This window comes from Cyprinodon variegatus, unplaced genomic scaffold (genome assembly GCF_000732505.1).
Source record: "Cyprinodon variegatus isolate N-32 unplaced genomic scaffold, C_variegatus-1.0 Scaffold493, whole genome shotgun sequence".
Taxonomy (NCBI): Eukaryota; Metazoa; Chordata; class Actinopteri; order Cyprinodontiformes; family Cyprinodontidae; genus Cyprinodon; species Cyprinodon variegatus.
Window position 1 is genome coordinate 78,431 of NW_015150946.1, and position 21,784 is coordinate 100,214.

The 21,784-nt window shown below is 37.9% G+C and overlaps 1 protein-coding gene across 2 annotated transcripts; it reads left to right on the forward strand.

Moving 5' to 3' along the window:
* Window positions 1-101: 101 nt before the first annotated feature.
* LOC107094600 (ras association domain-containing protein 8-like) lies at window positions 102-19,938 on the forward strand. Of its 2 annotated transcripts, none has more exons than XM_015390319.1 (9): window positions 102-338; window positions 14,459-14,630; window positions 16,017-16,367; window positions 16,490-16,683; window positions 16,768-16,974; window positions 17,340-17,414; window positions 17,666-17,788; window positions 18,700-18,826; window positions 19,091-19,938. In XM_015390319.1, the coding sequence occupies exons 2-9, from the start codon at window positions 14,519-14,521 to the stop codon at window positions 19,204-19,206; spliced, it is 1,305 nt and encodes a 434-aa protein (XP_015245805.1). In that variant the 5' UTR covers window positions 102-338; window positions 14,459-14,518; the 3' UTR covers window positions 19,207-19,938. The 2 variants fall into 2 exon arrangements, with proteins under 2 accessions (XP_015245805.1, XP_015245806.1); XM_015390320.1 differs by having other exon boundaries at window positions 104-338; window positions 16,771-16,974.
* Window positions 19,939-21,784: the final 1,846 nt, after the last annotated feature.

Below are 21,784 nucleotides of genomic sequence, written 5' to 3' on the forward strand. Positions count from 1 at the left end.
GTCCATGTAGACTCACCACTGCGCCAAAGCCTTTAATGGCTCCATCATGCCTTGCGCTGCGATCTAATTCACCAGTCAGGTCCCCGTCACTGATGGGCAGAGCAGCAGATGCGTCCAACCCTCCTGTCGGATGTCCGAAGCGGGACGCGCTGGTGCGTTCATCCACATGGCTTCATAGAGGAAGAGGAGGCTGCGGGAGCGCAACGCACGGATTGATCCTAAACTATTAACCTGCTCTTTCCTGCTATAGGAAGCTTTGGATTTCTTTCAGAAGAGGTTGATGCTTCGATCTGAGGTTTTTAAATGCCCCGACAGACGGCGAGCTGCGACTAAATGAGGTATGTGCTTCAGAAAACATAATAACCTCATTGGCTTTTGACTAATTAATTGATATAAAACTGATCAGCTGGTGCGCAACTTTAATAGCCTTTAACAGCTGTGAGAAATGTTAAATATGTTCTGTTTTCACAAGAAGGAAAGAAAAACCTTGAGTTTGCATTTAGGTCCGAGCATAGCAGATCAATGAGGCTGCAGGAAGTGAGTGTACAGTGGTCAGTGTGTTGGTCTGCAGAGGAATCACAGCTCTAAATCTAAACTTTTTTCTATTGAGTCACTGGGAAAAAGCAGAGTATAAAGGTCCTGGAAGCTCATATGGGATGAAAGTTAATTCAGTTTTATGTTATTGGTAGAAACACCTTGATCCAAAGCTGGTCTAAAGTAGAAGCCAAGTAAGATTAGAGCAACTGAACCAGCAAAGCGGGGTTTGTGTTAAAATGCATTTAACTAGATTAAACAAAACATTGGAGAAGTAACCAAGCTTTTTTATTTTTTTTGTACATTATAAACACAGACTAACCAATTACCCAAGCCTTATTGAGCAGGTTGAATGATTATTGGCTTGTTCTCAAAGCTTGCAGGGTTTTTTTTTTTCTTTTAAAGTACTGTAAAAATATCCTGTGCATGTAATTACCATCCTCCTCTGACCACATACTTCCAAACTGCAGAACGCACAACAAAATCATTATCCATAAGCAAAAAATAAAAATAAGAGTTAAAATTTACCAGTTTCTACACTAAATCATGTTAGTTGATAGGTTATTTTAAATCAGCCTTAATCTACCAGAATTATTTTTAGTTGATACGTTTAATTAAAAAGCTAGATTATGAACTAATTTAATTTTTTTGTCTTTTTTGTAAATGGTCCTATCAGCTGTTTAATGACCAAATGTTTGGGTGATAAAGTATGATCTTTAGAGAGTTGTATTAATGGATGCTAGCTTGATCCATGACTCAAAGGGTCAGGGATGTTTTGGTGGAAAAAGGGGGTACAGCACACTTTTGGACTTGTGGTCATAATGCTATGCCAGATTGGGGTGTATTAAGATAATCTTGCTAGCCATTAAAACTGAAACATTCTGCTTTCCCTGATATGAAATAACCTCCAGTCGATGCCTAGTGTCATGATATGCCGATCATCTGATGATGTCCTTTCAAAGTATTGCTTGATTATGTTTGTGCTTTTAGTAGATTTAGAAATTGATATATTAATGAAACAGGGAGTAAAATCTAAAATACTCAAAGATGTCTAGATTACGGTAGTGCATAAAATTTTCTTCTAACATCTTCAGTGACAGACTGCTGCACCTTAAATGCACCAGGGAGCGTTATCACAGATCCTTCCTCCCAGCAGCTGTAAGACTTTATAACCACTGCTGTTCCCAACAAACTCGATAAGTTGTTGTCATTTTGCACATCTCTGATTTTGCAACTATTTTCAGATATTCATTCCATAGCTGTATATTTGTTATTTTATTCTTCAGCTTCACAATTTTTAGATTGTTAAAACACTTTACGGTACAGTATTTCATCTGTGTATTTTTAACTCTTCTATTATGTTATGTTATTATATTATGTTATTTTTAAACACTTTTTCAAAGGCTCTACAAAACTTCTTGCTGCTGTAAACCCAAGAATTTCCCCATTGTGTGACAATGAGGGATTTTCTATTCTATTCTATTCTATTCTATTCTATTCTATTCTATTCTATTCTATTCTATTCTATTCCAACACTCCAAATTCAATAGGGTCAAGACACACTGAAGGTTATGTATGACTTAAATCTTTAGATAATCTCCAGAAAATAGATGAATCCTAATGCTATGGTCTAATTGCATTATATTGCACTAATCAATTTAATAGATAAATATCAATATGGATACGCTTAGAAAAAAACAGTCTGATGCTTTTTGTGGTGTTTTTGTGGTATTGATTGTTTACTAGCAGAGTTTGTATAGTAAAATCAGTAGTGTGCATACTTGCATGCCATTGTTGAGTATTTAGAATGCTTAATAAATGAAATCATTTGTACAGTCCTAAAGGAAATGTAGCATATTATGGCAAACTGGATGAACAAACCCGCTGAATGAGTCTATTTATATGTTGGTTTTAGGTTTGAGGAGATTAAGAATAATCTCTTGCCTGCTTAAATACTACAAACCAGCCTCATAAATGATTTTTAGTTGGAAGTCATTTGTCCTGTCCTTGTAGTCGTTGCTGCTAAGATTTTAGCTACTGCAACGGAAAAGTCTTAACAGACTTACTGGAGTAAATCTCCGTCTTTCAGCAGACTCCCTCTGTTTTCATCACATGATCAGCTAAGCTGCCAGATTTACGAGCTTATTGTCTCCATCAATCTGATTAGTTTTAACTTTTGAGTTTGCAAGGTGGTGGTGTTTCTGTTTCAGTGTGGCAATCATGACATCTTTCTAGAAACATAACACATAGATATTGCAAAATGCTGCATGTGCCAGCTTGTTTTTCACCATGTTAAAATCATACACATTCTGTCTCAGAATAGCTGACTGACAGTAGCTGAATGCAAAACTTTTCAGGCTTATTAAGTGCTGAAGCTTTTCATTCCTCACAGGTTTTTGTCCAAACCTGCAGCTATGGTACAGTCTTCATTTGAAGATGAGTTTAGACAAAATCTGAACCAGAGGGAGAAACGGACTGGGTGGAGGTAATTTAACGAGTGCAGTAGACATTACGCTGAGGGGCAGAAGCAGGATACTACTGTAGAGGAAGGCAGCTTGCCAATTCTAAAGCAAAATCATCAGTGTGTTACTGTATTAGAAGTCCACGGGACACTCCATCAAGGAAAGTGACATCTAGTCTTGGGACAAGGGTCGAAATCTAATTTAATTTCCTTGTGAAAGAAACAGTTGCTGACATTAGCGTTTCTGCTTGCCGTTTTCCCATGCGACACCAGCATGCCTTCGAACATGACAACGTCTGTCACTTTGCTGTGTCTTAGCAGCAGGACGCAGCAACCTCAGCTACTTTCTATGTTAGGATTCTTCCCTTAATGTTACTGCAAGGTTAAATGAGGTGCACACAGGATTAGTTTGCTGTCAGATTTAGTTTTAAACGTTTCTGACAGGTTTATTCTCTTTCAAATTGGACAGATTGAGAGTGTAAAGTTGAGTATTCAGACATCAGACTGCAAATTAGGCCTTCTTGACCTTTTGTATATATATTATTTCCATCTTTTTATTGTCACTGCACTGTCACAACTACAGAGCAACAAAGTCTTTGGGAGTGGGACTCAAACTCAGAACCTCAGGATTCCAAGCTCAATGCCCTAACCACTAGGCTGCCACTCCCTATATCACCATACCTTATAGTGCAATTTATTGATTGCATAGTGGGTGATTAATATCTTCTTTGGGGAGATTATATAATTACTTCAGGAGTTGCAGAAGGAGACGGAACCTCAGCTATTCCTAAAATGAAGAAACCCAACTACTGTGCACACCTCCATGCTTTTCCGTACCCACATTGAAGGGAGACAAAGAGGAAGCAACAGGAAAGCGCTGCTTGCTTCTTAATTGTTTCAGATTGTTTGGCCTCTTTTTCCCAGACCGTGCCCTCCAATCAGTCCGGTCGTTTGTGTACAAAGCTTGGACAAAGCCGGAGCCAGGTTGCTATGGTGAGGGATTGTTTGCGTCCAGTCATGCCACTGGCCATGTGGGCTCACGCACACATTGCAGAACGCTCTTTTGTTTGAGCGCCACTCGGTTCAGCACACCCACTACCCCCCACCCTCTGGGCTCCCGCAGCCTTCTTAAAAAATGTCTACTGATTGCATCACGCTCATGAACTGCTTACTGAGTTTCAGGTCACTTTTTGCTATATCAATTGCAGTTATTCTCTTTGTTGCCTTAGTTGGAATGAAAAACCTTAATGATTTAAGTCAGGAATTCAATCACTATCACAGAGTTTGCTAAACTTTAAATAAGCTAAAGCCCAAGAGAGCTATGAGCTGAAAGCAACAGGAAATGAAGTCTTAGGATTGCATTAAAGCCAGACTTTCACTCTAATTAGCTGTCTTTGTAGGTTCTACATTACCCATCTCATTGCTTGCTGTGTTTGAGGAAAACCTATTAAGAAGCCCAGCCTTGGTGTGCTTCGTCTCCTCCTTGGCTCTGCCTTCCTGTGGCATCCTGAGAATGAAACTTCAGGGGAGTCAGACTGAAGTCACAGCTAAGATTAGCTCTGTGGTTTACAGCCCAGACAGCACAATATTCCTGATGATGGAAACCAAATGGCTGCTCCAAACGCTGCCTGACTGCAGGGGTTTGAATTGATAGCAGCAACCTTTCCTTTTCTCAGCAATTTTTTCTGACATTCGGGGAATAACGGAAAGCTATTACTTAGACTGAACACACCGCATTGTTTTTCTGTCCTCTCTTAATTGCTGAGTTCTGATCTATGGCACATTGTGGTAGTAACAGTGCTTCAATCACCGGCCGCTTCCTTAGGTATGTTCTTTCAGTTGATTGAAAGCACAAACGAATGAAAACATCCATAATCAGTTTGTCCTGAACCTTCTAGCTACACGGTCCTCAAAAATTAACTACCTATATAAGTTCTTCTTATATCCTATGTTTATTCATTGGCTAACTATTGCATTTTTCTAAAGATCCTGTACTACTGTTACACTATATAAATGCTGGAAACTCATATTTTACAGCAATAGAGAAAAACTTATTAAAATATGAGACTGGCCTTTTGATTTTAGCATAGGATGAATATTTTTCTAAGTAGATGGTGGTTCACCTTAATTATGGGTGCTGGATATGAATATGAAGGCCTTCAGGGGCGATGCATGGGGTAGCATTAGAGCTGGCACTACATGTAGTCCAAGGTGGTACTGCTGACATCAGGTTCTTCATTTTCACATCCTAAGCTATTTATTTCCCTTTGTCCTGTTTAACTGATCTCAGTAAAGGGAAATAGTGTCAATAATAATCCTGACAAAAAGATTTTCTTTTAAATCCTGTATGTTTGATACTCTTACTTTGTTGAATTCTTAAGAGCTACTGCTTGAGTTTTAACAGTCGGCTAACAGAGGTTGAGGGCCTATGAGAAAATCCACTTTTTTGAATTCTTTTTGTTATTCTATTTTATTAAGCAGCATTTGTAGAAGAGAAAGAAATGGCGACAGATTGAGAGACAGTGATTTGTTGGAAGGACTTAGCTGTTGAAGTTTGAATCTGCTTCAAACCTGTGCTAAGTGAAAGATCTAGTTTTAAATGAGTTTATGCAGCAATTTATCATTTGCAGTTCAAAAATGCAAATTTGCAAATTCAACACTCACATAAATCATAAATAAACAGCCTTTTCACTTCATCTATTCGTCTATTCTGCTTTTGCTGGAGGCTAGAAATAGTCTGGAGTTGATCTACACAGCGACAGAGAATTTTACAAGCACATCATCCTTTTTTCCAAACAATACACTAAAAAGAGACTGGTTTGCTTTATAAAAAAATTACATATGTAAATATACATACCTTTATGCTGTCAGAATGAATCACTAAAGGCTATGTATAATATACACAAATCATTTATATTATGTATTTCGTTATTCAGTAATTGCACAATAAATGCACCAAGATAAGCCAAAAATATAGACTATCTGTACTTTAAGAAAGTTTTTGAATGCAAAAACAAACCAAAAATATTAGGTAGTTTTATACTGATGTTTTATCCCTCTTCCAAATATTTTGGTCTCACTTGTAGAGGTAAGACCAAACCACCCACCTCTGGAGTTTGCTATGGTTTAGAGTTCACACCATTAGGATTAGGGCTGAAATGATGCCAAATGTGAAGGAAAGAAACCTTTATTTCTGGTTAATCTTTTTATTTATTATTTTTTAAGACAGAAAAAAGAAAATAAATCCCCCTTATTTGTATCTGTGCAGTTATGGAGGATGTTTACATTTTTTTTATGCTCACTCTTTGTATAAATCATGTGAAGTCGTACTGAGAGGAATCAAAGCCACGAAGTGAACCGAAGTATATTTTTCTAATATTTATAGTTGGATTAGAGTTAAATTCCCTGTGCATGGATTGCTCAGTGGGGCTGCCGTGTGCAGAGCAGAGTCTGACACTTTATTAAATGGTCACAGCACTTCTCTAACATCCTATGACAGAACTGTTGAGACTCGGCTCAGTGAGCGGATCTAAATATGACACTGGGCATTTACAACGACGCGATCCAAAAATAGAAACCAATGTCCCCTAATGTTAATTTATGTACACACTCCCCAGTGTGACTTACTCATTTATGTGAAAGGAGAAGGAGCATCAAAGTAAGTGCTGCTAGGGTTGTAAAACAGGAAAAAAATGTAAATGTTATCGTGAAAATTCAGAGCAGCATTGCCAGCAGCTGCAGGGAGCAAGTGGTTTAGGTGGCTGAAGCGTAGCAATAGTCTCCATGGTGACTGGGGTGCTCCAAGTTACCGGCAGGGGAAAGAAAACCGTTTCTCGTTGTGGAAACAGACTTCCTCTGCAATGGAGTTGGAGAAGTTCGGGACCGATTTCAGCGTGGCACTGTGACCTTTAGGATTTCCAGGTCAAAGCCTCATTTAGCCTGTGGACTTCAATCGTTATGAACTGGTTGGCTTTGGCCTCACCCATTGTAAGTCTCTAAACTGCTCAGACGGCTCAGTCAACCATACACCCAGGAACTAAGCTTATGGAGCTTGTAGCTCCGCTAATTTAGACCATTTTACATTTGAACATCTGCTGCTGCACAGCCACACATAAAGAAAGGCATTTATTTTTTGAAGTGGGGCTGTGGCCCCATTAAATGGGAGTTTGCACCACTAATTTTCTAACATCCTATAGCTAGTAATTATCCTTAACCATCAACTATAACTTATTCAAACAAATAAAAACAAACATTTTCTTTCAGCTGATGGTGATCGTCTGTAATTTAACATTGATGCTGTGTGGTCCTTTGATAAAATAAAACATGTCTTTGCCTTATTTAGCCTTTTATTCATATACAGCACTGGAAGGAATATTAATATAAAGAAGAATTTAAAGGGGCTATAGAACTAAAAATATTTCCAAGTGAGAGAGTTTTTTTATTGTTTTGTTTTTTTAAATTTCATTTCTTTAAGCAGGATGCTGACAGCGCACAGCAACAGGTGTAGATCGGACGGCGTTTTACTCTGTTGAAGAAAAACCTATGTTGCTTCAGCTCTTTCTCTGACATCTATACGCAAGTTATGATAGTAAAAAGACTTTTTCTTTATCCTGATATTGGAAAGCTATTTATGTTTACTTTGTATGTAAGGGTCTATACCTTTACTGTTTCACAGCCTTGCCTCCTACAAACACCAGCAGTCCAAGACCTGCTGCTTGATGAAATATAATTATAGGAGGTGATCGCCAGAAGTGGGTAGATTAATCAAAAGCTGGGCTCAACTAAGAGTACTAGTCCTTTAACATGCTTTTACTCAAATAAAAGTAAATATTAGGATTCAAAAAGGATTTAAGGAGAAGTGAAAAAAATTTCTTGTGAAAAGGCAACTCAAGTACTGCAAACATCTGATTTAATACCTTCTACTGCATTTATCTAAAGTTGGGTCATTTTTAAAGAAGGAAATAGAAACAAAAAACCCAACTAAATTGGAAATTAGGCTAAAGATACAACTTTCCAAATCCTTTTTTTTAAACATACTGTAATCCTTAGAAAATAAACACAGCAACAATGTCTACTCTTTACTGTCATTTTAACTTTACTGCAATGTTAGGAGCTCAGGAGATGGAAGATAACAGCAAAGCTTGTGTATAAACAAGAATAAAACAAACAGATGCATTTTTGGTTATAAATGTTTTTGTCCTTCATTCAGTGAAGTTATTTCCTGTGTGTAAAGCTACCATAAATTGCACTGAAGTAAGCATAGTGTTACTTAATGATAACATTACTCAAGTGAAAATAAGTATGGTAGAAATCTAGAGTATTCAAAAAACTGAACTAAATCAATGGAACTGAGAAAATGTAAACTAACTACTCCTCACCTCTTAGTCATTAGTAACATTATTCACCTATAAATAGCATTTCTGTATAATTATGACTCATGTTACAAGTAAACTGAACTCAGACCAACATTAAGATGATTAAACAGTTACGTAATATCAAAAGTAAAAATAAATCCCTACACTTTAAGACACTTTTTTAGCAGGTTTTTAAAAAAGCCATTTTTTCCCCCTCTTACTTTGCTAAAAGAATATCCACAAACATAATCAGTAAGGGAACAAGAGGAAGCTTATTTTCAGTTTCATTTGTCCTCCTCTCTAACGACAGTCTGGATGTAGGTAAACATATCAGAAATTCTCAAACCTTCAACGGTAAAACTACTAATACCAAAATTAGAAATATACATATTTGCTAACACCTGTTTTGGTTTAATAACTCTGTATGACAATAGAAAACATTCATATTTAAATGTGTCTCTTTCTATTAAAAGGGATTTTTTTCTCTCCAGTGATACACTGCAAAGGAATGTCTACTGTTGCTGCATACTCCTCCTTTAAGGAGCAAAGCCAATGACTCAGTGCAATCAGCTGATTTTCCTAACATAGAAACCTTTAACTAATCTGACTGGATGACGTGATTAAACCTTCCCTGTAAAGTGCCTTGAGATAAGGTGTGAATCAGTGCCATTTAAATAAACTGAAAGGAATTAAATTAATATATATTTATACTAATATATTTTCAATTCAGTTTATGCAGTTCGGTTTATTTCTATAGCACAAATTCACAACACATGTCATCTCAAGACACTTTACAGTTCACCAGATCATACAGTCAAATTGATTTATAGTTTTCTATCTAAGGAAAACCAGTTGATTGCATCGACTCATTGACTGGAATGCAATCCCTCACACTAAGCATGCTTGTAGCGACAGTGGGGAGGAAAAACTCCCTTTTAACAGGAAGAAACCTCCAGCAGAACCAGGCTCAGTGTGAGCGGCAATCTGCAGAGGCCGACTGTGGTTCAATTTAATTATTCAATTATTATTTCCATGATAAGCAACATGTTGTTATAATTGCTAAACCTGAGCACTGCTGACTGTATAAATAAAACCAACCGATGCGCTTTTGTTTAAAAATTTTAATGTTCTTCATTCAGTGAAGTTGTTTCCTGCATCAATTGTACTGAAATAAGCATAGTGTTACTTAATAATAACATTACTCAAGAGAAAATAAGTATAGAGGAAGTCTATTGTTTTCAAAAAACTGAACTAAATCAATGGATCTGAGAAAATGTAAAGTAACTACTACTCACCTCTAAGTCATTAGTCACATTTGACACCTATAAAAAGCATATGGGTGGACTTGATCATAAAGCTGTGTGCTTTATTGATATTTTCTATCTTTTCACATTGTGTTATTAATATTAACTGAGTGCATCTGTTTATCATTCAACTTTTGATGCAACATAAACAGCATTTCTATGAAAAAAAGAACAAACCAACCATCATTCTTCATGCCGTTAGCACCCAATAAAGTCTGAATTGAACTCTGGATCTTCTATTATTGATACTGTGTTTATTTGGAATTGCCTTTTCTGTTTTGTTTGACCCTTTTTTTAATGCAGTTTGTAAACAGAGCAGAGAATCTCTTCACTTTGATTTCTCGCCTTGATGCTCTTGCTAAAACGTCTGCATCTAAATATATAGTTGATCACCCTAACAAGTTGGTGGCAGATGTCTTTTTTTGTTGTTGCTGATTGCGATTTGAAGCTCTGCGATCAGAATGATCAGAATGTTTCAGCGTGTGGGCAGGATCCGTGCAAACTACAAAGTATGAATTCATAATGACAACACCCTGTTAAACAGAGCCATGTCAGAGCTTTGAAAGCCATAACATGTTTAATGTCTCAAACTGAAGCAATCACAGCTTGTTTCCTGGCCTAATTTTTATATGTCAGCCATCTGCTTCGTTTTGTTTATCCGGCTGCCGGTCTAAGCTTTCACCTTGGACAGGTGCCGCTCAGATGGTTGAGCAGGTTGCGCTCTAATTGAAGAGCAGGCGCTTCGATCTCTCAGCTCCTCGACATGCCATTGTCCTTTGAAAAGCCACCCAGTTGAAAGATGCTTCACATCCGGAGCCACAGAGGATAGTTGTTTAGTAAATCAAAATCTGCACTGTTAAATAGCCTTATTTAAAGTTTCTTTCAATTGCATCCAGAGGAAGTTTTTGTCTTAATAAAAATCACAAATTTCTTGTTGTTTTATCTGATTTTATGATTTACCAAAACAAAGTAAAGCACTATCGACATGGAAGGAACATAAAATCCTATTAACAAAATATATTTTTTGAACTTTTGAAAATCTGAAAAGTGCGTATTGCATTTGTATTTAGCCCCCCTTTACTTACTTGTACACTTACTTGTATACCCTTTATTACATTCCTGCTGTACCAAATTCACTTGCTATTAATTTGCTCTCCATATAAATTCACTTGTTCTGCATTCTATGAAGGACTTATGGATTTCTTAATAAACATTGGGGCAAAAAAAAACAAGATAGAGAGGAGTTAAGAGGTTTTGAGCAAAGATAGAGTATAAATCAATACCCTCAGCTTCAAATCTGTGAAGACATGACCATTGATAACATGTCACACATCACCCTGTTCACCACACCCCTCTATATTCTGTAGCTGTGAAAGCAGCCTGCTGCAGTGACGTCTCTAAGTAGGATTAGTGAATGGAACTAACACCACAAAGCACTCTAAACAAACGATTTTCTTATTCTAATACAGCGGTGGCAGCATCATGCTGTGTGAACTATTTATTTACATGCAAAAAGCTTTGGATAAAGCCTCCCAGTCTGTTTTTCCTAATTGCAGAGTTCATAGAAGTCTCTGCAGACGCATGTAGCCCAGATTTGTATAAATATTACACAAATTCAGCGAAGGCTTTTCAGATGATTTATTTATATATATATATATATATATATATATATATATATATATATATACCTTTTTACAGCTTTTTAGATTATTGGTCTGTCACATAAAATGCTTATAAAGTATAATGTATGAAATGAAAAGTGAAACTGGGATATTTTGTGACATCGGCAGTTAATTTTGTGGTAATTTACCTCTAAGATAAATGTGTATGCAGCATTAATGTAACCTCCCTGAGTGAAAACATTAAAGGGTTTGAATAGTTTAATTACAGAAAGGGAAGGAGGTTCCATTCCAGCTGTTATGAAGATGGAAGCTGCCTTCAATTCCATGTCAATAATGTGAGCGTCGAACAATCAGAGCTGAACTGATTGGTCGTTGCTGTTGCAAAACTAAACATTAGGCTCATGCACTTTAACTGCTCTGCTGCTCTGGCAGCTGTTGAGGCGTTGCCAGCTCCGTAATGACTGCCCCGCTGGTGATGCTTGTCTCAGCACTTTGAAAATGGCTCTCATTTTGCGTCTCCATGCTCTTTTTCAGCACCGGCAAATGAAAAATATATTGGAACAGTTCTATTACACGGCTACAACCGCTGAACCACAGGGTTGCTCTTATGGCTGTTCATCAGCAGCATTAAATGAAACCACTTCCAAAGAACAAGTGTTGACATCACGTTTTTTTTAGATGTTTGCATCCTTGCCGCGCTGGGTTCTAGTGTTCTGGAAGTCGTCTGGGAAATAACCCAGGGGGAAAAAAGCAAGATGGAAGAGCTTGTTGATTCGGTTTCTAAAACGCTGGCGGGCAAAGAGCTTTGGCCTAAAATTTCAGCTTAAAAACAAAAGAACAAAGGCGCAATCTCTAAGCATGTCACAAAACTGTTGAGATAAAGTTATGAGTGTTTGTGTTCACAAATAATCAGAGAGCTACATGTTTCCTAAGCAGCCAAGTTGTGCTAATGGTTCACGTTTGCCTTTTTGCTGCCATTCCATTGGAGACTGAACCCTGTCGCTGTCTGGGGTTGGATTAATAGAACTGACAGAGCAAAACAAAGTGCAATAAAATTATGCTTTTTATTACCCTGAGAAACAAAAACAGCAGCTTGCTTCTGCACATTTTTTAATGATTCATATGTTGTAGTTTTTTTTTTGTAATTTTTTGTAAGGCAATTATTATCAGTTAAAAAAAAATAATTTTTTTTTTTATTATCGACATTTACATTTTTTGATCTTTTTATTTTAGCGGTCAACTTGTAGACTTTTCTAAACTTTTTAAGAGCAATAAATCAATAGCATATTCTCATGTCTTTCCCATTAGAGAAATTAAATTTGGATTGTTCGAATCAAAGGAAAATAGAAATTCATTGATTTCGAATAAAAGCTTCTAAACACTCTAGAAAGGTAAAAAGTTAAAACATTATTACTAATTATCATCTCATTACATTTGGATGTATAAGTAGTGATTTTTGAATGGGTCAAAAATAGTGTTTTTTAGTATTTAATGTTTATGGATCACAATCTCATCTAAAGTGGAGACTATTACAGCTTGATTCTCATAGTTTACCACTGGGAGCTAGTTAAATAGTGTAGAATGATAACTTATAACTTTGCTTTAGAAACTGCATTATTTTAAGAGTGATGGAAGTTGCACACTTTTCATTCTCTTCAATAAAGAACAGAAAACAAATCGACAAACTGTGCTTTGTCTGACTGGAAAATCTTAAAACAGCCCAAAAAACCTTTAGTAGTGTTCTATTAGCCAGCTGACCATCCATCCATCCATCCATCCATCCATCCATCCATCCATCCATCCATCCATCCATCCATCCATCCATCCATCCATCCATCCATCCATCCATNCATCCATCCATCCATCCATCCATCCATCCATCCATCCATCCATCCATCCATCCATCCATCCATCCATCCATCCATCCATCCATTTTCTCCAGCTTATTCCTTGTCGGGGTTGTGGTGGGGCCAGTGCCTATCTACAGCAGTCTTTGGGCAAGAGGCGGGGTACGCCCTGGACAGGTCACCAGTCTGTTGCATGGCAACATAGACGGACAGAGACACAGAACCATGCACACACACTCTCATACTTAAGGACAATTTAGAGAAGCCAATTATGGTAAATGGCCTATACTACTATAACTTTGGGCAAGTCAGAGAACTTGACCAAAGCGATTTACACTACATTCAGTCATCTGTAGCTGAGAGAAAGCGGCTCTGGACTCACTGCAGGAGGTGGGAAACAAAGGATCCTAACTAAATTAACATCTCTGTTGGATAATGTGTCCCACCCAATGCATTAAGCTGTTGCAGAACTGGAGAGCTCCTTTAGTGACAGACTGCTGCACCTTAAATGCACCAGGGAGCGTTATTACAGATCCTTCCTCCCAGCAGCTGTAAGACTTTATAACCATTGCTGTACCAAACAACCTCAATAAGGTGTTACATTCATGCTGATTTTGTACAGTTTCTACCTTAGCCAGATAAATGTCATTTGTCATTTTGAACATCTCTGATTTTGCAGCTAATTTCAAATATTCATTACTGTAAAAATGTCCATAGCTGTATATTGGTTATTTATTTTCAAGGTGCACAGTTTTATATTGTTAAAACACTTTACAGTATTTCATTGTTTACCTGTTAACTCTTCACTAGTATGTTATTATTATACATTTTTCTAAGGTCTAAATTTGTGTGACCATTTTTTCTAAACACCAGCATTTCCCCATTATGGGAAAATAAAGGGATTTTCTATTCTTTTTTATTCTATTCTATTCAAACATTCACTTACACACTCAAACACTGATGGAGGCAAGCTACACTGAAGCCACCAGTAATGTTTTTGGACTATGGGAGGAAGTTGGAGTACCCAGAGAGAACCCATGCATTCACAGGGAGAACATGCAAACTCCATGCAGAAAGACTTGGACCGGGAATCGAACCATAAACCTCCCTGCTGCAAGGCAACAGTGGCAGCACTGCATTTCTGCTATTCTTTAGACCGTGAATGTTTTAGTAACTCTAGAGTTACTTTTTCAAAGTTTTTTTTACGTCAACTTTTTTCACCTTGTTCATAGTAACTTAATTATACCTATTGAATACCTAATATTTATTAGTAAGGAAGCATATTAGTTGTGTTTTTCTTTTTGTTAATCAATGTATCTTTTTTGCGGTCTTAAAGGGTGCTGGAGTAAAACAGTAACAGCCCCCCCTGGTGGTGTGGAGGAATGAGGGCCTCTGGATGAAGGCCATGGAGCTGAAAGTCTGGGTGGACGGAGTCCAGCGCATCGTATGTGGTGTCAGTGAGTTCACAACCTGCCAGGAAGTGGTCATCGCTTTGGCACAAGCAATTGGTGAGTTCACTGCTCCAAAGTATTCAACAGAATATTTTTGCTGCATACTTTTTTGACAGGAAAACATAGATGGAAATGAGAGTTGTCAGTATGATTTAGATGATATTTTAGAAATGATCAATTTGCATGTGCTCTGTGATGTGGTTGATATTGTGTGGGCATGTTTTCAGACTGACTCCAGTTGATAAATTGCACAAAGATGAAAAGTGACTGGAGGGCACAAAGATTTTCCCCATAAATAAGCCCTTACAAAATGAGATGAGTCATACTGCAGTCGCTGGTTTATTGACAAGTGCTGCGGTGCTGCAGAGAAATAAGTTAGCAAGCTGCCTTTAGTAGACAATATGTGAGCAGTTTGGAGCGGATGCCTTTTTTAAGATAACAGTTTTTTAGCCAAGCCTTCGATTAGAGCTGGAACATGCCTGTCAAAGTGGCAGCATAGCTAGATTTGTTGCATTCACTGTCCTTTTTGTCCTCTTTGCCTTTTGTTCAGGCCAGGCCACTTTGATGTAAATGGCTGCAGTGATGAATGCAACTATTCTTTTTTTCTTTAACAAGGATCCTTACTGTGCAGGATGGGGAGTGAGGGTGAAACGGGCAATGCTCTGCTCTTATCTACATGTGTACAGACTAGAATGCAGAGCGCGCACACATGTACACACCAAGGGGGAAACCGTGAAAACCCATTGAACCTCCATCTCCTCACAATCGCCGCTTGTTGAGTTGGATTTTCCCACCGTAAAACTCTTTCAATCTACACGACGGTGGGGTTCTTTGAATGCGCTGGTGGTTCACCGGCGTGGGAGAGCTGTGAAAGAACATGATGAATAAGTTTTGTTCTTTTCATGCCACGAGTCTGACTTTCATGCTTCTGCTTTCCAAGTTTATTTGGATTTTGTTGACAGTATAGCATCTGGTCTGGCCTCATATTTACACAAAAACATTCATCCCACTTAAAAATTTCGCATTTTACAGCCACAAGCTTCACAGAATGGATCTTTATCGACATTTTCAGTCATATTTTACCTTCCTTTATCATATACTATAGAGCTCTGGATAGTTAAACATTAGCATTGATTTTCAAATGGTGGCTCCATTTCTGTTTCGGATCGAACCTCTGCCCTAGTCTCAGTTTCACAGTGGGGATTGTGTTTATATGTTTTTGTGCAGGGTTACTGTGTTGCCATATTTACCGTTAATTATGCGGGCAATATAAAAAGCTATTTTTGGGACAATCTAATCAGATCCTTTCTTTTGCCAAACTGCAAAAACAATATCCTCAGCAGACAAATACAAATGAAATTCTTCTTACTTTTGTGTTAAAGAATGTAAAAACTGCACATTTGAATTGGAGACTGATGCTTTAATTAGCTTTTTACCCACCAGGACGGACTGGCAGATACACTTTGATTGAGAAATGGCGAGACACAGAGCGCCACCTGGCTCCACATGAAAACCCTGTGGTGTCCCTCAACAAGTGGGGTCAATATGCCAGCGACGTGCAGCTCATCCTCCAGCGAACCGGCCCCTCCATCAGCGAGCGGCCGACCTCAGACGGGTTGGCTCGGGTCCCAGAAAGGGGGCTCTACCGACAGAGCCTCCCGCCTTTGGCCAAGCTCCGGCCTACAGGGACGGAGCGCTCCATCAAACGTAGGGAACCCAAACGCAAGTCTCTGACCTTTACCGGGGGAGCCAGGGGCCTGCGGGAAATATTTGGAAAAAGTAAAGATACTGAAGGTATTGTTATAGCAAGAAATATTTTGTGCCATTTTTAAAGAATTTCCTGCAAGGGATTAATAAAGTAATTCTGATTTATAACTTTAATGGCAGTATTTGTATTTTGTACTTTCTCCTATTAGGCAAACAGCCTCAGCATCGTGGTGTTAGCCTGAACCTGAGCAGAGTTGGCGGCGGTGGAACTGCATCTGTACCTGGGAGCCCGGCCAGGGAGCTCAGCCGGCTGGTGCAGCTGCAGAGAGACAAACTGCAGGCCCTGGAGGGCCGTCTGCTGGGCTGTGAGGCTGAGCTGCGAGACTGGGAGGAAGCCAGTGATGTGAATCAAACCACAGCCAACCAAATATTTCTCTGAAAGGATCAAAACGAATCACAGCAATAACTTCAATTATTTTCCACTTAGCAGGAAGGAAACCTGGAGGATGAACTTCAGCTTCTGGAACAGCAGGCAAGGAGGAACGATGCGGAGATGCAGGAGGAGGAGTTTTGGCAGAACGAGCTCCACATTGAGCAGGAGAGCGAGCGGAAGCTGAGGCAACAGCTCGCCGAGCTGCAGGGCCGCGTGCATGACAGCGAAGCTAAGCTATCAGAGTATTTAGCACGGATTCAGGTGAGCTCTTCACCACAGAGAAGCTGCAGGATTCTGGTGTTTTTACTGGATCTGTGAACGGCATGTCAAACTAACAAGACTTGCAAACAAAAAGCTTTCCAGACAGTTATTTTGCATTAAAGAAGGAAAAAATGTCCACATTTTTGAAGTGCAAAGTCAGTAGAAATGTACACCAGAACACCTACAGCTGTAACGTTAAAAACAATCTATATATTTACTTTTAAAACCTTCTACACTACTTTCTACAAATACATTGTAAATTGTGAATGCAATATAAAGATATGTAAAAAATGTTTAATGGGTGCAAAATGTGTTGCAAGAAAGAAGATCCCAAATAGATGACAGTTGTTTCCTGCTTTATTTAGAGTATGGAGACAGGCCTGGAGAAGGAGCGACTGCAGCAGGAGGCTGAGCTCAACCTGAAGGTCAAGGAGGAGGAGGTACAAAACATTTTATCCTGCCTTTCCAAACACTTACCAGGCTGGAAAGAGAAAGGAATGTCCTGTGTTTAATCAAGTGACAAATAAGAGGTTTATCTCAAGAAGAGTTTTTTTCTTCTTGATTTAAAAAATTTAATTTTAACTTTGCTTCTTTTCTTTTTCCAGGAGAGCTATATAAGCTTTTACGCCCCTTTCCTCCATTTTCCTTTACGTTTTTTTGATGAGTGTTTTCCTCCCACCCCTGATTGCAGGTGCAGGTCCAGCTGGATAAAGTGAGGGCAGAGCTCGAAGTGCAGAGCCAACAGACGGCACGGCTGGAAAGCAGCTGCAAGGCGTTGGAACGATTGCTCTGCCAGTCGGGTAAAAGACTCCAGGTCGGCTCGCGTTTTCCTTTTTTTATCAGTCTTTTTTGGCACAGCAGCTTTAGAGCTGTCAGGCATTTACAGCATTTTGTGGGGGGATTTTTCCTCCAGAAAAAAACGTGTTCCAAATAGGTTAAAAAGTCGAGAAGTTTTTGAAAAGGTTGTGAAAGTTTTTCTAATTTTTTTTTTTTAGTCTAGATAACTTGGCACTGCAGAGAAAAGCCAGTCATCTGCACACAGGTGGAACATAGAAGTCTAAGCTCCTGAAATTGCAACCAGCGATGCTTGCTGGGATGTGCAGTGGATCTGTGCTTCCTCTTATGAAACGAAATTCCCTTTACAGATATCGCCTGCTATGATGTGAGGAGTATGAAGTAATAAGAAGAGGGGAGGGTATTAACAGCATTCTTTGCCTGATTAGAGAGAAATACGCAATCCCTTTCCTGAGGTTGCTTAACCGTCTTGCAACCTGCTTTTGCAACTAGGTTATGGCTTGAGGGATATTGAGCAGATTATACTGCCTTTCCTCTTGCATCTTCTCACATTAAAAACAGATTTAAAAAAATATTTCCTGTAACAGATCAACTCAAAGTGTAAAAAAAAAAAATACATTAAAGCCTTCCTTTGTCTATTTTCCTGTAAAGTAGCTCAAGCTTTTATTTAAATGGCGCTTCCACCTCGATGCATCATAGTCTTAGTTCTCCTCCACAGTTGTTTAAAGTTAGAAATTTCACTTTAAGCTCCATCTGCTCCAGTTATGAACTTCTGTATGTTTGACTGTCACATATACAGTCCAGTGCACAGAGGTTTGTGTTTGTAACGTCAGAACACATGAAAAGCATCACTGTCCTTATTATGAAATAAAGGGATAGAGGTGGAGGAGATTCATTTAGTTACCACAGTGTTTTGTTTTTCTGTCTCAGGAGAAAGAGCTGGAGCTTGAGCAGCTAACAAAAGAGCTGCGACAAGTGAATCTGCAGCAGTTCATCCAACAGACTGGCACCAAGGTCACGGTGCTGCCTGCTCAACCCACAGGAGAGAACAACAATGGTGAGCGCAACTCCAAGAACTGAAAGCAGGCAGAGGCACACGAATGTCTGAGAAAAGAGCCAGTTTCATAAAAAGTTCAATTTCATAGCTCATTACCCTTTTGGCTCATACCTTGTTTACACCCTATTGATGTTCTCTGTGTGGGATCTTACTGCCACCTGGTGGTTAAAAAGAATAACACAAGCTTGTAACTAGTTTTATTTTGGGTTATGTCTGCAAAAAAAAAGAAGATGGAGGGTTCTTAGTTATCTCTTGTATCTACAGATTTGGAGTGCGGCTCTCTGAAGCGACTCGGCTCCTCACGACTATTACCAAGTGATCTTCGCGCCCTGCAGAGCAGGGTCTCCTCCAGCCTAAACCCAGAAGGCATCTATGTCTAACTCCCTACACTCGATGCAGCTGGGTGGCTTGACGCTTCTACAGCTGGGTATAAACACAGGAGTTTGAGAATCCTTTTCAGGAAAAGCAACTTTTACTTCTCCAAACCAGGATTGGGACATAAACTGATGTCATCATCTGTTTGCACACTAACAAACAGTGAGTTTTCCTCCTGTGCTGGTGCATAGTGAGGTTAAAAAAAAAAAAAAACAGTTCTGAACCTACAGACTTTTCACTAGCGGACTGTTTCAGACTGTTTGTAAATGAAAAGAGAATTTCAGGAGGTGTATCTTAAATAAAAGTAGATGCATGGACATGCACACATCTGTGCTATAATCATAGCCATATCTGATTGCCTTACTCTGGTTAAAAAATGAAAAATAAACCTGACTTAAACAATTGTCATGTCAAAGTAAAACTCAAGGTATCTTTCAAAATGCCATAAAAGATTTAAAATGTTAGGTAGCAACCCAGTAGGCTGGTCTTTTTTATGTCAGAAATTAGATCTGGTATTTTTATTATCCATGGATTTAGAGTTTTATATTAATTCATTAGCTTTAGAGTAGCCATTTACTTTTTTTAACTCTGACATTTAAAATCTACTGATAATACACAGTATAGGCGGTTTAAAAACCGTGTTAAGGGGTCTATAGAGTAACATGCATGCAAAATTAAACGAACAAGCGACGTTAAATGAATGGCCACCAGGTGGCGACAAACACACATTATTCAGGTTGTTATCCCAATGGATGCCATCTTTAGGGTTGGTGTAGTTTTATGAGTTTCTACTCATATGTTCACTGGTCATCTTTGAATGTTCAAATTGTTTTATAAAAAAAAAAATGAGCTTTAGCACTTTAGATATGAATGTGTAAAAGTGCCACTATGTATTTTTTCTTTTTTTAAACATTTTAACAAAATAAACATGTCTTATTCGAAATTCAAAACCAAAGCTAGTGTAAAAAATGAGTAGTTAGATGAATGTAATTTTATATAAAGATATATAGATGCATATATATGTAGCCTGGGTGAAACACTGTTAACATGCAATATCTTTGTGCTCTGAGAAACCATATTTGTTGGGAAGTACAAGAAAATGACACAGAAATGTGCAAAAGCCGAAACTTTTAATCTCCAAATCATCACATATTCCGCATTAAAGATCTCCATAAAACAGCATCTGCTTTAAAAAAAAAACAGAATTATATCATTCGTTTTCATAAACCCCTGAATATCCATCGTAATGCAAATAATGCCTCTTTCACCTATTTTTGTGGACAGACTTAGCATCCATTGAAATACGGACATATGATTGTGGTTTTAGATGAAGGAAAAAAGGATATAATGAAAGGATGGTTCACCAGATCTGAGAATATTAAAACAGTCTTCATCTTTGTCTGAGTCTTTTATTTTGAAGTAAGAAAGGAAGCCATTTCTGTAGTTGGCAAATAAAGGCAGCTCCTCAGGATGGCACACGTTTATTTAGAAAAAGTATTCAAAAAGCCACAATCACTGTTATACATATTTATAGCATTAGTATTAGGATTCAACAAAACAAAATAAAATGTATTAGTGTGATGGACAAACATTTGTAATATGATAGACTTACTGTTAGCTATTTAAAACGCAGTTTAACAGTCCCAAAATCAGGATAAGAAAATCAAACAACTCCAAAATCAAGTCTGTAAAACATCTGTAAGCATAAGATAATACAGACACGACTAACTTTTATAAAATTACCAATGCTAACAATGCATTTACTCCACTTGGTGATCAATTAAATGGCTTAATCCTCACTAGTTTAAAATATTTCTAATCAGATCTTAAACGGATAAAAATCTACCTTAAATAAACGCTCCTAATAGCATAAAATATATTGAAAACATGTATATAATTCAAACTGCGAATGGATAAAAATCTACTACTTTTATTTCCTTGTAATAAAACAATAGCAGATAATTTAATAACAAGGCAAGGCTTTTGGGCCACTTTTAACATAATCAAATCGTTATAATCCAGCAACAATATCATAAACTCAGTGTATATATATATAATGTAATTAAAGATTTAGATATTCTAAGTAAATCAAATCAGCTCTTACAAGTGTATTTAAGAAGAAAAAGCGGTGCTTATTGTCCACTCCTGGTGAATAAATAAAACTACAAATCTAAAATGCCGATTTGGATGCAGAAAAATGCAAAACGATTTTTTTATTTTCCTCAAAAATTTCAGTCATGTATCTTTATAATTTCATTATTGGCTCAGGTTGTAATATTTTCAAATGATTTTTTGTTATAGAACAGCAATAAAGTACAAGTCAATGATGTTACTTGTTACATTATCAGCAAGTTATGGTGTGATTGGCTTTATTGCATCTAAAATAACCAAATTATCTTTATTAGTCATTGTTTCTTTACTGTTTTCTGCAATCACTATAAAAATTGATGTTTTTTTACTCTGTCTGCTGATTTATTTGGGTTTTAAGTTGGTGCGTGTGTAAACATCCATGTTTAACACACTTTTCAGCCTCCAATCAGTATTCATCAAAGGCTGCTCTCTTGTTTCAGAGCACTTTTAATT